Raw genomic sequence first — 18,109 nt, 5'->3', positions numbered from 1 at the left:
TCATACTGGGTTGCCTTGCCCAGTCCTTTTTTTTTTTAATTTTATTTATTTTATTTTACAATACCATTCAGTTCTACATATCAGTCACAGGTTCCCCTGTTCTCCCCCCTCCCACCCCCAGCCCACCCCCCCATTCCCACTTCCTCCAGGGCAAAGCCTCCCCCAAGGACTGCAATCAACCTGGTAGATTCAGTCCAGGCAGGTCCAGTCCCTTCCTCCCAGCCTGAGCCAAGCGTCCCTGCATAAGCTCCAGGTTTCAAACAGCCAACTCATGCAATGAGCACAGGACTTGGTCCCACTGCCTAGTTGCCTCCCAAACTGATCAAGCCAAACAACTGTCACACCTATTCAGAGGGCCTGATCCAGTTGGGGGCCCCTCAGCCTTTGGTTCATAGTTCATGTGTTTCCATTCACTTGGCTATTTTTTTTTTCAATAATTGAGTAAAACTGAAATTTATTATAAGCCACAGTCGTCCTAGGGACCTCCATGCTATATATATAGCCTTCATGGTTCTATGGGTTGTGGTCTGATTGTTCTTTATTTTATATCTAGAATCCACTTATGAGTGAGTACATACCATGATTGTCTTTCTGGGTTTGGGTTACCTCACTCAGGATGATTTTTTCTAGTTCCATCCATTTGCCTGCAAATTTCATGCTTTCATTGTTTTTCTCTGCTGAGTAGTACTCCACTGTGTATATGTACCACATTTTTTTCATCCATTCTTCCGTTGACGGGCATCTAGGTTGTTTCCAGGTTCTGGCTATTACAAATAGTGCTGCTATGAACATAGCTGAGCATGTATCTTTATGGGATGAATCAACATTCCTTGGGTATATGCCCAAGAGGGGGATGGCTGGGTCTTGAGGTAGTTCAATTCCTAATTTTCTGAGAAACCACCAAACTGATTTCTTTTTTTTTTTATTTTAAATAATTTTTACTATTTGTATCTTATCTATGTAGGATTTCTTTGCATTGATTTACATAACTTTTCTTTTTTTTTTTTTTACAATATAATTTAATTCTACATATCAGCCAAGGATTCCCTTGTTCTCCCCCCTCCCGCCCCCCACCCCTTCCCTCCAGCCCACCCCCCATTCCCATCTCCTCAAGGGCAAAGACTCCTCCGGGGATTGAGATCAACCTGGTAGACTCAGTCCAGGCAGGTCCAGTCTCCTCCTCCCAGGCTGAGCCAAGCATCCCTGCATAAGCCCCAGGTTTCAAACAGCCAACTCATGCACAGAGCACAGGACCTGGTCCCACTGCCTGATTGCCTCCCAAACAGATCAAGCCAATCAACTGTCTCACCTGTTCAGAGGGCCTGATCCAGTTGGGGGCCCCTCAGCCATTGGTTCAAGGTTCATGTGTTTCCATTCGTTTGGCTATTTGTCCCTGTGCTTTATCTAACCTTGGTCTCAACAATTCTCACTCATATAAACCCTCCTCTTTCTCACCAATTGGACTCCCAGAGCTCCACCCGGGGCCTGGCCATGGATGTCTGCATCTGGTTCCCTCAGTCATTGGATGGCATTTCTAGCACGACAATTAGGGTGTTTAGCCATCCTATCACCAGAGTAGGTCAGTTCGGGCTGTCTCTCGACCATTGCCAGCAGTCTATTGTGGGGGCATCTTTGTGGATTTCTGTGGGCCTCTCTAGCACTTTGCTTCTTCCCATTCTCATGTGGTCTTCATTTACCATGGTCTCCTATTCCCTGTTCTCCCTCTCTGTTCTTGATCCAGCTGGGATCTCCCACTCCCCATACCACAAGGGCACTTGCTCAGCTATGTTCATATCAGCATTGTTTGTAATAGCCAAAACCTGGAAACAACCTAGATGCCCTTCAACTGAAGAATGGATAAATAAATTGTGGCACATATACACAATGGAATACTACTCAGCAGAGAAAAACAATGACATCATGAGGCTTGCAGGCAAATGGATGGATCTAGAAAAAATCGTCCTGAGTGCGGTAACCCAGACTCAGAAAGACAAATATGGTATGTACTCACTCATAGGAGGATACTAGATGTGGAACAAGGATGACTGGACTGCTACTCAGAACACCAGGGAGGCTACCTGGAAAACAGGACCCCAAGAAAGACATGGGGATCACCCATTGACGGAGAAATGGATGAGATCTACATGAACAGCCTGGATGTGAGTGGGGGTAATGAAGGGCGAGGGTCGAGGGAAAGAGTGCTTCCAGCTTTCTATGGCTTTTGCCATCTAATGTCCTGATATCTTCAACCTTCCTCCAAAAGTCATCAGTCCTAGGCCCTATGCAGCAACAAAACTACTTTCTGTGTTTCATGTTTTATTCTAACTTGTTTGTTACTTGCTGTTATTAAATTTTTCAATGAAAAGCATCTTATGTAATGAACAGTTTTATTTGGCTGAAATTGCCAGATCACAACCCATCATTGTGGGAGCTTCACAGCTGGGAAGTCCTGCAGCCAAACATTGGTCACATCAAACAGTAACTGTTGTTAAAGCAAAAAGAGCCCATCAATTAGAAAACAATGAGGGATCAAGAAAGGGCTTGCAGGCAGGAAAGAGACTGTGGACATGATGTAGTTATAATCTCAAAGAATTATTTTAAAAAGTTGAAATAGGCTTCGTGTCCATGTGCTCCAGAGACTAGGGATTTGTAAGATAGCACACCAAGGATTACTCACACCTTTCCTCTCAGCCTGGACATCTGAAACCAGAAAAATCACAGTCCTGTTAGTCAGGGCCACAACATTCTACCCAGATCTTCAATTTTGGTTGAACTAGTGTAAAGGCAGTAATATGATTTCATGATAAGGTCAGTCCTTTATCCAGATTCTTTATTGCCCTGGTCTGTGGATCCGAACACATCATCAGTCGGACACTTATGATCACCTAAAATTGATGACGTGACTCCCCACTGCTAATCTCCACTGCTGTCACATCAGGAACGCCCTCACCCTCCTGCTGCCCCCCCACTCCCACCCCCACCCCCCCACCCCCGTCTGCACTGTCACCACACCTGCTCCAGTGTTGCCAGGGAACTCAGTCCTTGCACAGGTCCCTCTTCATCTGTAAGTGCCCAGGAAAGGCCAGAGGTAGTGGAGGACACTCAGTCACGGGTCTAGTTTTCCTTCTCACTGACTACTCAAGGACCAGCCGTAAAGCTTCTTCTGTGCTCCTTTCTGCCTCTCCATTTCTGCACTGTCAAACTACACCACACTCAAAGCTGTTCAATGAACTGAGTTTTTGAAAAGGATCCTCTCCTTTTGTATGTTCCCAGTAAAAGCCAGAGAGGTTGGAGGACACCCATTAACTTGTCTGTTTTTCCTTCTCACTGCCAGTCAAAACCCTGCCTGGAACGAGATGCAGGACTGTCTTCCCAGCATTTGGCAGCAGAGGCAGAACTAGGTGTCCAATGTCCAAAGTATAAGTTTGTTTCTACACCATGATGTGGTGGTATTGTGTTCACCAAAATATTGTGTACCTTAATAAACTTACCTGGGGTCAGAGAACAGACAAGCTACTAGTTAGTCAGTGATAGCACATGCCTTTAATCCTAGCATTCCAGAGATAGAAATCCCTCTGGATCTCTGTGAGTTCAAGGCCACATTGGAAATAGCCAAGCATGGTGACACACGCCTTTAATCCCAGAAAGCCAGCCTTTAATCCCAGGGAGTGGTGGTAGAAAGTAGAAAGATATATAAGGCGTGAGGACCAGAAACTAGAGGCATTTGGCTGGTTAAGCATGTGGCTGATTAAGCATTCAGGCTTTTAAGCAGCAGTTCAGGTGAGAGCCATTGGGATGAGGACGCAGAAGCTTCCAGTCTGAGGAAACAGGACCAGCTGAGGAATTGGCAAGGTGAGATAGCTGTGGTTTGTTCTGTCTCTCTGATCTACCAGCATGGACCCCAATAACTCACCTCGGGTTTGATTTTATTAATAAGAACTTTTAAGATTCCTGCTACACCATAGTTTATTAGACTGTGAAATTTTGGGTGGGCCCACTAAGGCCCCATGATAGATTACAGGAAGGACTCAGCTTCCATTTAGCCCAATGGAGAAATAATGGTAAGGTTGCTCCTTGTCATCAAATTGGACACAGAGGCTAGTAAGGCACTTTATTAATATCAGGTATATTTTTTGAGATGCCTGTTTTAAAAACATTGCTTCCAATAACTTGTACAGGTTAAACTTTTATTTTTCCCATTTTTCAGGTGCCTAATAAAAAGCCATATCATTATTAATTCCAAGGCTTCTTGGTATATTATTTGTTATTCATGGTAAAATGTATAAGTGAATCAGAAGCCTGATTGTAATGAGCATAGTAAAAAATGTCTTTTATACCTGAAAACATAGCTTAGTCAATAACCCCACTACACCCAAGGCTGCACCTGATAGGCTGAAGCCAGTGACATCACTCACTCCAGCAGACACAGTGCTAGAGCCCCATGACACCCACTGGACAGTATATAAGCAGAAATCAAGAACAATGCACTGCTCTGTATGTATGAAGAGACACTACCTTGCTCTACCCTGCAACTGGAAAGTTTCCCCAGGATCCTGACCCTGGAAACAAATTTCTGTTGAGGCTGCACCTGGTCTTCAGCTGACACCCTTGGCACAGGTGAGCAGCCTTGGGGACAGAAGCTTGTGACCTTAGTTAGGAATCGGGAGTGTGAACCTTGTTTGATAACCATCAGCATAAGAAGATACAACCTTCGTTACACTAACCCCGCAGATCCACCCTCCAGCCCACAGTACTCTTCTCTGCCACTTCCTCTCCTGATATGTTGTCAGCCGTTTGGCCATTCTTTGTCATTCTGCCTGCAATTACCACAGCTCCTTCCAACAGACCAAAACCACAATCTACAGAAACAGCGACAATTCATAATATCAACAATAGTTCTGTGAGGGCACAACCTGTTCTCAGTGGCCTAGAAGAACATAGTCTGGAACTGCAGGAAAACGTATTCCTTAATTTGTATTTGTTTGGACCTTCCTGGTACATTGTTACTGCTATAGAAAAGCAATAATAGCTTCACTGAAACACACATAATATCTCCATACTTCCATAGGTCTGAAAATGTATCCTGAATTTAAGTAATCTAAAATAGAAAATCCTAATTCCCAACTAAAGAACAAGGAACGTCCAGACCAACGATTGTCTATCTGTAAGTAAGAGCTACATTTGTTAGCAGATTTCACATTTGCTGCAATGCACAATCATTAATTTAGACATATATTAGGGTAGAAAATAACTGGAAGATAAATGATACTGTACTGGGCACACACCTGTAATCCCAGCTCTTGGAAAGTAGTAGGATTACCCCAGTGTGAGACCAACAAGTGTGAGACCAACCTGGTTTACGTAGATGAATTCCAGGAAAGCTACCCAGAAAAACTATCTCAGACATATTGATTAATTCACTAATTAAAAATTTAAAAGCAGGGCAAATGTAGTTTAGCTAAAATGTTTGTAGGCTTTGTAACAAGAAGAAAAATACATTCTTACACCTAGTCTCAATACTATCCACAAGAAAAGAATGAATCTTTGTTCAAAGATTGAATACATGAAACAAAAGATGCCTTAAAAATTAAGTCATCTATTAGCACAATTATCCTACTGTGAGAAAACCCACAGATGAAATAAAAACTAATATAAAAGATTTATTAAGCAAAGGGCTTGGTCTATTTACATACCAAGGAAAAAATATTTTTGAATATCAAACAACTGTCTAAGGAAAGGAGCAGCTGAATAGTAGAGCAACTAACAGCCTAGCATGAAGCCTGCCTGGGTTTCATTCCAAGATGAAAATTACTTAGAATAATGGAGAATGTAAGATATGCAAAAAAATCCTAATTTTAAAAGAAAACAAGCTTTTTAAAAGGAAAGTTGAGTAATGATGATGATTTAGAACTAATTTGTGTATATATGGGCCAAAAAGGAAAAAAAAAAAAAAAAAAAAAAAAAACAGAAATCACACAGATCTGAATGAAAAACAAGATTATACTTCAACTCTGAACCAAAATCTATGCAGTATGAAAAAGGGAGCAACATTTTCACAGTTTATATGTTTAAATCATAAGCTGGACAGTGACTTATGTGGGGGTAAGAGCATCAAGACATGATCATCCTCGGGTGAATATGGAATTAAAAGCCACCTTAGCCTACTAAAGACCAGGTCATGAAATAAGTAAGTCTGGCTCAAAATTTTTAGCCCACCATGTGTTATTCTACTTTCTCAAAGTACAACCAACATTTGACATTTAGTGGTCATATAAAAAAGATCTCAACCAGGTGTGGCAGCATGTACTTTAATCCCCAGGCTCTGGAGTCAGAGACAAGCAGATCTCTGAGCTTGAAGCCAGCCTGCTCTACTCAGCAATACCAGGCCCACCAACAATACATATTGAGACTATTTCAAAGAACCTAAAACAAAGGTAGGCATGCTGGTGTAAGTTTTCATCCCTAGCACTTGGGAATCAGAGGCAGGAGGATCTATCTGTCTATGATTCAAGGTCAGCCTGGTCTAAGAAAGGGAGAAATTAGTAGCCATCTTGAGAGGTGTTCCTTTCCCTTCCCCCTCTTCCTCTAGAGGTATTTGCTGACCAGTGGTTTTTGAACTGACCAGAAGTTGAACCTATTGGAAAGATAAAGCTGTGAAAATAAATCTATATATCCTGGACTTGGCAAAACAAGGTATGAGGAGTAATGGGCGCAATTGACCAGAAGCTGAACTCAAGAGTGAGTAGGACTGCACCAATAAATCTGAATGTGTCCACAAAAGCAGGACATAGGGAGTAAAAATTTATGACTCTGTAGATCCCCTGAATCCTGTTAGCCATTATTAACCTTATGCTTACCTTACCCCTAGCCCTCTTTGCCCAATCCCGAAATATGCAACATTCTGTATGTGAACCTTTCCTATATAAACCCCTTAAAGTGAGTGCTCGGGACCTTCCCTCTTTTCACCTACTGTAAAGTGGTGTCAGGGAGGTCAAGCCTAGGCCAGAATAAAGGAAACATTTTGTTCTTAAGTCAGAAGTTGGCTCCTGGGCAGTCTTTTTGGGGGGCGGGGGGAGGGGGGTGCTCACACTTGGGCATTACATTTACATGTAAGTTCCAGAACAGCCAGGGCTACATAGAAAGAATGTGTCAAAAAAAATCAAAACAAGGTCTATTTTTGTTACATCAAAATATTAAAGTCCTTTATTACTTAAGCCTAAAGAGTCTTTCAAATGTCAGTGTCTCCCACAGTACAGACTTTTTTTGGTAATGATAAAGATTCAAAATGATTCTTCTAAACCATTAATATTAAATGCAAAAAATATTTGATGTATTCTCTCCTCATAGGAGCCAAAATATTCCAAGTATCATACTTTGCCAAAATATATTTTATGGCTACCAGGAAAGACTTGTTCTATGAAGTCAGAACTTTTCCAAATATGCTGTTATGTCATACAATAAAGAATAAAATCTGAAGAAAAAAAAATGCAGTCTTGTGTAAATTTATTCAACGCATATCCTATGTTCTTTAAATACTACTACTGTTCTTGAAAGTTTATTTTGTGTGTGTGTGTGTGTGTGTGTTTGCATATTTGTGTGTAATGTGTGTGGTTTAGGTGATGTGTGTCTATTTGTTTTTGTGAGTGTGTTTGTGTCTATGTTTTTGCATGTATTTGTATGTATGTGTGTACTGGTTTTATTGTGTCTGTGTGTTTGAGTAGTGTGTGTATGTATGAGTGTATGTGATGTGTGTGTGTTATGCATATGTTGTGTGTATATTTGTGTGTGTAAAAGAGAGAGAGAGGTGTGTAATGTGGGTGTCTGTTTGATGCACAAGCATACATACATGCTAGGCCTCATGTGTAGTTGTCAATAGACAGTTTTCAGGGCTTGGTTCTCTCTACCATGGGTTCTCAGGAACAATCTTATTGCACTTGTACAACAAAGTGCTTTGACCTGAGGAGTCACCTCAAGATCTTACAAATACATATAAATAAGCTTAATAAAGTAATTGCTGACACCTAAAGTCAGTGCAAATATACTGTTGTGTGTGATTATTTTTTCGAACATAGAAGAAGTAATTCAGGTTTACTATTGAAACATCTTAGGTCAACTTCATGAGTGGGGAGATTTTAGTGCTTAAAATAATTTTATCTAAAAAAATAGTGGCTACAATTACCCAACTCACTATATCCACCAGTCTATGCAGTTGCTAACACCGGCTTTAAACTTCTCTAGTGCTAAGCATTAGCTAGATGCCTTTGCCACAGGACATAGTTGGCAATTTAAGACACATACAAATTATAATACCATCGATTAGCATAGGCAGGTGATGTCCTTGAACTTTAAAAAATACAGAACACGTGTACTAGCAAATAACCCATCTAGTGTGAAGAGTTCCTCCTTCGGTGAAACTCTCTAGAGCTACAAATTACAAATACCAACATTAAATCATTTTTATTTAAAATTCCATTTTCTAGGCAACATCTCCTAACTGCTATGATTCAGAGTAACTCATGGCATTGAGTAAGCTAGAATAAGCTCTTTTTGCGTTCCTGACAAGCAGCCAAATTTGGTTACCAGTACTCCACATTTGTTGAGTCTTTGTTTTGAAATCCCCCTCCAATTGTGTGAATGGCACAATGGATGTGATCAAATGTCCTCAGTCTCTGCAGCCTCTGTTAAACAGCTTTCATTGGCTGAACCACTTTCTATTCTAAGTCTATAAGAAGCAGTAAACCAAGCTCTTCCGATCTAGCACTAACTTTTTACAATCGATAGGAGTACATGACATATAACCCCAGTACTCTGAACCTGGGAGGAGAGCTGCCACAAATCAGTGGCCTCCGTGGGCTGGATAGCAAAACAGCAAAACAATTCCATTCGGGATACAGGGCAGGCCTAAGAATTTCAAGTCCTTTGCAGCAAGGAAATCACATTTGAGGTACCATGTTTTGTTCCAACTTTCTTCTCTGTTGCTGTGATTAAATTCTCTTATCAAAAGCAACTCAGGTAATGAATAGGTTTATTTGGTTGATACCCTAGGTCACAGTCCATCCTTGTGGGAGCTTAAGACAGAAACTCAAGCTAATAAATGAAGACAGAACATGAGGAAACATTGCTTCCTAGCTCTCTTTCTTGCTTTGTCACTGTCTTGTGCTAAGGTAGCTCTCTTACCCAAGCCAGGCCCACTTGCTTAGTGATATGGCCAACTCAGTGGAAGAGACTTCAAACATCAATCATAACCAACACGATCTCTCTCAGACACAGCAATCAAATATTGTGATCTAGTCACATCTGTCCCCTCAGATGACTCTAGGCTATGTCATGCTGACAGCTCATGCTAATTAGGAAAAACAGACATTAATATATGAAGTTTTAAAGATCCAAAGCAGGGAATATGAATTACATCCAATCACAAAGCAGCAAAAACACAAACATGAAGATACCAAAAACTGGAAAACACAGATATGCCAGGAAGACAAGGCAAGCCTCTAAGATCAAAAAGAGAAAACTAAAACTGTCTCTCCACAAAAACTTCCCAAACCAACAAAAACTCAAGGAAATCATAACAAGAAATTTTCTGAATACAAAATTAGTGAAGGTCAATCATTTTTCCAGTGAAACAACAATGCAGATGGATGGCAATAAAACTAACAACATAGATGGCACCACTGGGGGGAAACTGAGATGAAAAGGCATACCTTCAAAAATATATCACAGGCCGGGCGGTGGTGGCGCACGCCTTTAATCCCAGCACTCGGGAGGCAGAGCCAGGCGGATCTCTGTGAGTTCGAGGCCAGCCTGGGCTACCAAGTGAGTTCCAGGAAAGGCGCAAAGCTACACAGAGAAACCCTGTCTCGAAAAACCAAAAAAAAAAAAAAAAAAAAAAAAAAAAAACAAAAAAAAAAAAAAAAAAAAAAAAAACAAAAATATATCACAGACCCTTAAACATGAACAACAAGATTCTAATCAAAATCAAACTATAAGAAATCACTGGCCATCACTCACCTGTACACACCATCTCTCCTTTGCCAATAATAGAAAATGGGTTGTGTGAGGAGGGTGTTCCACCAAAATTAGAGCAATTCACTTGAAGCTTTCTGGGGTTTTAGCATTGTAGAAAATAATTTTGACTACTAAAAGCATCTCATTCTCTTATGATAAAGAAAATGATGTCTGTTAGGAACACTTAGACACCATTTTGTTTCCTATGATTGATGATTGTCTGTAAGTCTGCATCAGAGTAAGGAAATGAAAACTTTTTTTTGTTTTGTTTTGTTTTGTTTTTTGAGACAGGGTTTTCTCTGTGTAGCTTTGTGCCTTTCCTGGAACTCACTCTGTAGCCCAGGCTGGCCTCGAACTCACAGAGATCCACCTGCCTCTGCCTCCCGAGTGCTGGGATTAAAGGCCGCCGCCACTGCTGCCGCCGCTGCCACCACCGCCGCCGCCACCACCACCACCCGGTTCCTTTGCCTTCTTGTGGTTTCAGGTAAAAACAGCCCCACTGATGCCCAATCTCAAAATGACATAGTAGAATAATTTAAAATTGGCTTCCTGTCACATGGATTATGGTAAAAGATGTGGATTCTGCCCTATTGACCTGCCCAACAAGATGCTACCTGAGAAATCTCTGCAGCTCAAAAACTCCTTTTTTCCCTGGAAGTAAACATCACTGAAACACACCATTGCAGCTGATGGTAGCAGAAAGTTAGAATCATTCCAATAATGTATTGATGAATGACAATCTACATCACCAACTTTCTACCAGTTTCTAAACTACTTGAAACAATTATAAGACAATCCTGAAAGTGCAATGCAATATTCAGAACTTCCAGAAACCAGATTTTCAGTTTTCCAATCTGTCTTCCCACCTACACACCAAAAGCTTGCCCATGTGTGAGCACTGAACAGTAATATTACAAGCATCATATCCTAACATACCAGGACTGCAGAGTCTGGCTCATGGTCCGTCCAAAGTCAGCAAAAATGACAGCTCAGGAGACCTTCTCTGAACACCCTACACTCACCATGGTATAGCTTGTCTTCTTCCTTACAACTCACTACAGCAGAAGCAGAGGAGAAGCCTGGGAAGAGCCTGCAAGCTACCTGCCACTGGTACTCCCCATTGCTAAGCCTTCCCAGAGTACCTCAAAGGCTAGGGCCACCCATCTGGGCCTCAGAATATTAGCAGTTACCATGCTGCTTGATCAGAGATCAAATGACTCAGACAGCACAGTCCTTCCAGCTCTGCCCTTACACCCAATAGATAGGACGCTAGTTGAGAAAGAATGTATTTCAGTAGACATTCTTCAACTCTCCTAGAGTGCATCCTGTTCCTCATCCAAAGCAAAGTGTTTTTTGTGTGCACATTCCATTGCACACTCAATGTGGAGTACAGCCTACCCATTGCCTCCTAGCTGGGAGTCCTGCAGCCAAACACAGGTCACATTCCACAGGAACTCTTGTTACTGTGTAACTGTTGATACAGAAATACAGACCGTGAATTAGAAAAAGATGAGGGCTTGGAGACAGGAAAGAGAACGTGGATATGATGTAGTTATAATCTCAAAAAATTATTTTGAGAAGTTGAAACAGGCTTTATGGCCATGTGCTCCAGAGTCTAGAGATTTGTATAAGAGCACATCAAAGATTTCTCAAACCTTTTATCTAAGGTACTACATCTCAAACCAGAAAAAAAAAAATCCTGTTAGGCAGGGCCACAACATTTTACCCAGATCTATTTTGGTTGAACTACTGTAACTATAGCAATTTTGTTTTATGATAAGGTCAGTCCTTTATCCAGATTCTTGATTGTCCTTGTCTGTGGACCGTAAGAAATGGTCAATCAGGACATTTATGGAGCATCTAAAATTGATGACCTAATTCCACATTGCTAATCTCAACTGCTGTTGAAGTAGGAAGGCTCTCAACCTCCATTCTGACTCTCCCTTTCTGCACTGCAACACTACCAGCTTCAAAGTTGTTCTATGAACTCAATTCTTTCACAGGTCCCTCTTCATCTATAAATCCCCCCTAAAAGCCAGAGAGATTGGAGGTCATTCATTAACTGGTTTAGTTTTCCTTCTCACTGACCAGTCAAGGCCAAGATGGAAGGTTTTATGGGACTGTCTACCCAGCACTGGGCAGCAGAGGCAGGATTAGGTGTTCAAAACAATGCTCAGTTACACAGCATGAGGCAATTCTCAACTACATAGCATGAGACAGTGATATTACAAGCTCACAGTCTCCCATGCCAGGATGGCAAAGCCTCCCAGTCCCCAGGGAATCCACATTCAACAAAGCTCAGAGGGCAAGGGCCACTACCCAGGTCAACACAGGGACAAACAGAACCTCAGTCAAGCTCATGGTCCATCCCAGACCAAGCAGCTCTGACAGCTCAGCCAACCTGATCTTCCTATTCTGGGGACAGTGGCCCCCACACTCACCATGGCATGGTGTTTGGTCTTCCTTACAGCTCCCTACAGCAGAACAAGAGGAGAATCCTGGAAAGAACTTGTAAACTACCTCCTATTGGTAATCCTGATTGCTAAGCCTTCCCAGAGTCCCCATTAGCTAGGACCACCCAGCTGGGCTTTAGAACATTAGCAGTTACCCTACTGGATGAACAGAGATCAAACAACTCAGAGAGCAAAAACCCTCCCAGGTTGGTCCTTCCACACTATGGCAGGCTGGACAGGACCCTAATCTGAGAAATTTATCATTTAGTAAAATCTTCCACGCTCCCAGGACACTTCCTGTTCCTCTTCTGAGGCACAGGGTCCTATGTGTACAAATTCCATTACACACTCAATTTCCAGTGTAGCCAGCCCTGTACTTCATAGCTGGGAGATCCTGCAACCAAACACAGGTCACAATCAAACCATACCTGTTGATAAACACAAAGAGGCCATGGATTAAAACACAAGGGTCTATGGAAGGAGTTGGAGGCAGGAAATAACACAGTGGAAATAATGTAATTATAATCCCAAATAATTCTTTTAAAAAATATTGAAACAGTAAGACAACAAAAGGAGATCAAAGGGATACAAATTGGCAAGGAAGAAGTCAAACTTTCACTATTTGCAGATGATATGATAGTATACATAAGTGACCACAAAAACTCTACCAGGGAACTCCTACAGCTGATAAACTCCTTCAGTAATGTGGCAGGATACAAGATCAACTCAAAAAAATCAGTAGCCCTCCTATACAGAAATGATAAAAGGGCTGAGAAAGAAGTCAGAGAAACATCACCCTTTACAATAGCCACAAATAATATAAAATACCTTGGGATAACACTAACTAAACAAGTGAAGGACCTTTTTGATAAGAACTTTAAATCTCTAAAGAAAGAAATTGAAGAAGATATCAGAAAATGGAAGGATCTCCCATGCTCATGGATAGGTAGGATTAACATAGTAAAAATGGCAATCTTACCAAAAGCAATCTACAGATTCAATGCAATCCCCATCAAAATCCCAACACAATTCTTCACAGACTTGGAAAGAAAAATACTCAACTTCATATGGAAAAACAAAAGACCCAGGATAGCTAAAAGAATCCTATACGGCCGGGCGGTGGTGGCGCATGCCTTTAGTCCCAGCACTCGGGAGGCAGAGGCAGGTGGATCTCTTGTAAGTTCGAGGCCAGCCTGGTCTACCAAGTGAGTGAAAGGCACAAAACTGCACAGAGAAACCCTGTCTCGAAAAACCAAAAAAAAAAAAAAAAAAAAAAAAATCCTATACGATAAAGCAACCTTTGGAGGCATCACCATCCCTGACCTCAAACTCTACTATAGAGATATAGTAATAAAAACAGCTTGGTACTGGTATAAAAACCGACATACGGACCAATGGAATCAAATTGAAGACCCTGACATGAATCCATGCACATATGAACACCTGGTTTTTGACAAAGGAGCCAAAACTATACAATGGAAAAAAGAAAGTATCTTCAACAAATGGTGCTGGCATAACTGGATGTCAATATGTAAAAGATTACAAATAGATCCATATCTGTCACCATGCACAAAACTCAAGTCCAAGTGGATCAAAGACCTGAACATAAATCCAGTTACACTAAACTTAATAGAAAAGAAAGTAGGAAGCACTCTTGAACGCATTGGCACCGGAGACCATTTCCTAAATAAAACACCAACAGCACAGACCCTGAGCATAACAATTAATAAATGGTACCTCTCAAAATTGAGAAGCTTTTGCAGGGCAAAAGACACAGTCAATAAGACAAAAAGACAGCCAACAGATTGGGAAAAGATCTTCACCAACCCCACATCTGACAGAGGATTGATCTCCACAATATATAAAGAACTTAAGAAACTAGACATCAAAATACTGAACAGTCCAATTAAAAATGGGCTAAAGAGCTAAACAGAGAATTCACAAAACAAGAATCACAAATGGCTGAAAGACTTTAAAGAAATGCTCAACATCCTTAATCATCAGAGAAATGCAAATCAAAACAACTCTGAGATACCACCTTACACCTGTCAGAATGGCTATGATCAAAAACACCAATGACAGCCAATGTTGGAGAGGATGTGGAGCAAAGGGAACACTCCTCCACTGTTGGTGGGAATGTAAACTTGTACAACCACTGTGGAAATCAGTATGGTGGTTTCTCAGAAAATTAGGAATCGAACTACCTCAAGACCCAGCCATCCCACTCTTAGTTTGAACTGGTGTAACTATAGTCATTTGGTTCCATGAAAATTCAATTCTTTATCCGGGTTCTAGATAGCCTGGTCTGCGGACTCAAGAAATGGCTGGTCAGAACATTTATTGATCATCTAAAATGGATTACCTAACTACTCTTTGCTAATGTCAAATACAGTCACAGCAGGAAAGCTTTCATGATCTTCCTTGCCCTTCCCTTTCTCTGCTGTGACTACACCTGCTTTACAGTTGGCCAATGAACTCAATTCATACACAGGTCCCACTTCATTTGTAAATTCATAATAAAATCTAGAGAAGTTGGAGGATACTCATTCACTGGTCTATTTTTGCCTTTCCACAAGCCAGTCAAGGCTCAGCCTGGAAGGAGTTTAAGGACTGTCTTTCCAGCACTGAGCAGCAGAGGCAAGAGTAGGTGTTCAATGCAATTCTCCATTATATAATGAGGCAAGCCCGAGCTACAAGAGACACTGATCTAAACCTGGGATTCTCAACCTACCTAATGCTGTGACCCTTTAATATAGTTCCTCGTGATGTGGTGACCCCCCAACTATAAAATTATTTTCACTGTTAGTTCATAACTATATTTTTGCTACTGTTAGGGATTATAGTATAAATATCTGTCTGTGCTTTCTGATGGTCTTTGGTCAGTCGTCCTGTGATAGGGTCATTTGATCTCCCCAAGGGAGCCATGATCTCCAATGTTGAGAACCACTGCTCTAAACTGATATAAATAGATAAATAAATAAATGAATGAATAAATAAATAAATAAGAAAAATGGAATGAGGGCTGGAGAGATGGCTCAGCAGTTAAGAGCACTGACTGCTCTTCCAGAGGTCCTGAGTTCAATTCCCAGCAACCACATGGTGGCTCACAACCATCTGTAATGAGATCTGGTGCCCTCTTCTGTATACATAATAAATAAATAAATCTTTAAAAAAAAAATGGGATGAAATTCTGACACTGGGAAACATTGATAAATAGTAAAAAAAAAAAAAAATACAGTAATGCATTTAAAGAAAATGAATTTTAAAATGATACAAATAATTGATGTTTTATAATGATAAAAATAATTGGAAGGATACTTAGGTATACTGATGATGAAAGGGAGGAGGCAATACCCTGGTAAAGAGAATACCGTTAATAAGAGGCTGTATGACTTTGACCCAGGTAAAGTGTTAGCCACTGAGTGTTGTAAGCTAACACATAGAATTACAGCCAAAGGCCTGTGTCTCAAACCTCTGAGTGAACTGTGTCAACCAGGATTGCACATATCTACATAGGAGAGTTCTCTACTTGGGAACTGAATACTTAGCAGTTCAAGCTATCTTCACAAAACTGTATACCCACCAATTCTGTCTGTCTTCATTCACATGGAAAGGATTAATACATGCAGGAAAACTATAGAGAAAGTCACTCACCATGCCCCATCAGTTCTTCCTTGTAACAGAAACCCCTGCAGCTCACTGCCGTCAACTTCAGTCTGTGATCAAGCTATTGTCTAGTCTGTTTCCCTCTGCAGTGTACAGAGTACACTGTTCCTCCTCTTCTGGTCTACAGGGAGAATCCACGCTCCACACCCAAATCCTTTCCCTGTTCTACAATGGACAGTCCACTATGTGACTCAATCTGGCAATTTTAGAACTCTGTGGTGCTGCAGATGTATAATCTAAGATTTAGGGTGGTCAGTCAGGAAGATAACAAGGGCAATGCCCTGTGTGGCTACAGACAAGGTTCAAGTCCATCTCAATCAACATAGAAGATCTTGACTCAAAACTGCTTTTCAAAAAGACTGGAGATGTTCCTGTTCTAGAATTAACATACCTTTATGGCACACCAGGACTTAATGTTGGCTGTGACCCTGTAATGGTCCCTTGAGTACCTTGAGTAGCATTTAGAGGCTGGGTTTGTTTGTTTGTTTGTTTGTTTTGGATGGATGGATGGGACTTTCTGCTGGTTGTATATCAGGGCTGTCTCCTTGGATATGGGAATATGGTTGGTTAATCATGGGGAACAAACAATTACACCTTATCATACTAATTTCTAACCAGCATGGTTAGCATACTAGTTATCTTTGGAGTATTCATGATGCAGCCCTCCCTTACCTAAATTCTACTTTGTGAATTAATGTCTCCTAACAACTGGTACTACCTTGTACCATCAATTCTATTACCATCAATTCTACTTTTCTACATCACAGTTGAGCGGTGGAGTGCCACTTTACACAGGAGATACTGTTTATGAGCTCCACAGAATGGATCCTAAACCTAATGTAAAAGTTCAAAGTACAGTACTTCTGGAAGATACGGAAAACATGGGACCACGACTCTCTGAATTCGGCAAATCTTTGTTCCATAGCAACAACATAAACACTAAGGGCACTGACATTTCACAATGATGTCAACAACAAGATTATTTCAAAGTACAGTCCCACTCCCAATGCTCTGCACAGATGCAGCCTGCAGAGTGAAGTTACACAGAGGCTGCCAGCAGACCCAGGAACTGCAAATACCATGCAGGACCACACAAAACAACACTGGAGCATGCAGGACCAGCAGGACCATGCTGGACCATGCAAAACCAGGCAAAAACATGCTGAACTCTGCGTCCGCCCACGGGCTCCCACCCAGCCAGGGGAGGGACCCACCACACTGGCTCCCACAGCTCAACTGGCTGCTCCTCCCAGTCTGGGGATAGGCTCCTAACTCACCATGTCGTGGTTTTCCAGCTCTCTCATGCTCTCTGCTCGGCTCCTTGAAGCAGTCCTCACAGCAGAGCATACAAAACCACTGGCGCCAGCTTCTTTTCAAAGCCAAGCCTGAAGCTGGTGACTGGAAAGACCTTAAACAATTTCTGACAGGCGGGACGCCGGGAGGGCCTGATTGGCTAGTGAGGCCTGAGTGACAAGAGCACCTCCCATATGGTTACACTGTGCTTAAAGATACAGCACAAAAATTCCTGACCCAGCCTTCCACCCCAGACCCAGACATTTTCTGAACCAGCAGAGAGATGCATTTCAATAGTACCTGTCCCTGGCTCTAATAGCAGACCCTGCTCTCTTCCTGCTCTCCATAGGCACTTCCCCTTCATCCTCCTGGAAGCAATGTGGCTGGCTAACTTGTACAGCCCACTACACTATGTGTGGTGTAGTGATTCCCTGTCACACAAGTGGAAGGGTACCCAGAATATTAACAACTAAAGAGATTTAAGCACACAAAAGGAGATTGTTAGGTGGCTTCACACTGAGGTAGGGTAAATTGAATGCACTTTTTACCCACTTGTCACAGGGACTTCAGACAACCAGGAAAGAAAAGCAGGAACTAGATCAGAAACAAAATAATAGGTCTTTCTCTCATCAGAGAGCTGGATGATGACTCCATTGCTTAAGGGGTTTTATTCCTGAAATTCAGAGCAG

At 41.6% G+C, this 18,109-nt stretch overlaps 1 protein-coding gene across 2 annotated transcripts in view; it reads right to left on the bottom strand.

The window, feature by feature from the left end:
- The window catches only part of LOC102925846 (uncharacterized), a 33,348-nt gene extending 15,799 nt beyond the window's left edge, over positions 1 to 17,549 (bottom strand). The window contains exon 1 of one of the 2 annotated variants that reach the window (XM_076561334.1): positions 17,405 to 17,549. In XM_076561334.1, coding sequence (XP_076417449.1) covers positions 17,405 to 17,431 — 27 coding nt within the window. In that variant the 5' untranslated portion in view covers positions 17,432 to 17,549. The remainder of the gene's footprint in view (positions 1 to 17,404) is intronic. The other variant, XM_015986576.3, reaches the window with a different exon arrangement.
- Between the last annotated feature and the right edge of the window lie 560 nt (positions 17,550 to 18,109).

The sequence above is a fragment of the Peromyscus maniculatus genome, chromosome 23 (assembly GCF_049852395.1).
Source record: "Peromyscus maniculatus bairdii isolate BWxNUB_F1_BW_parent chromosome 23, HU_Pman_BW_mat_3.1, whole genome shotgun sequence".
Lineage (NCBI taxonomy): Eukaryota > Metazoa > Chordata > Mammalia > Rodentia > Cricetidae > Peromyscus > Peromyscus maniculatus.
This window is presented reverse-complemented; position numbering and strand designations above follow the sequence as displayed.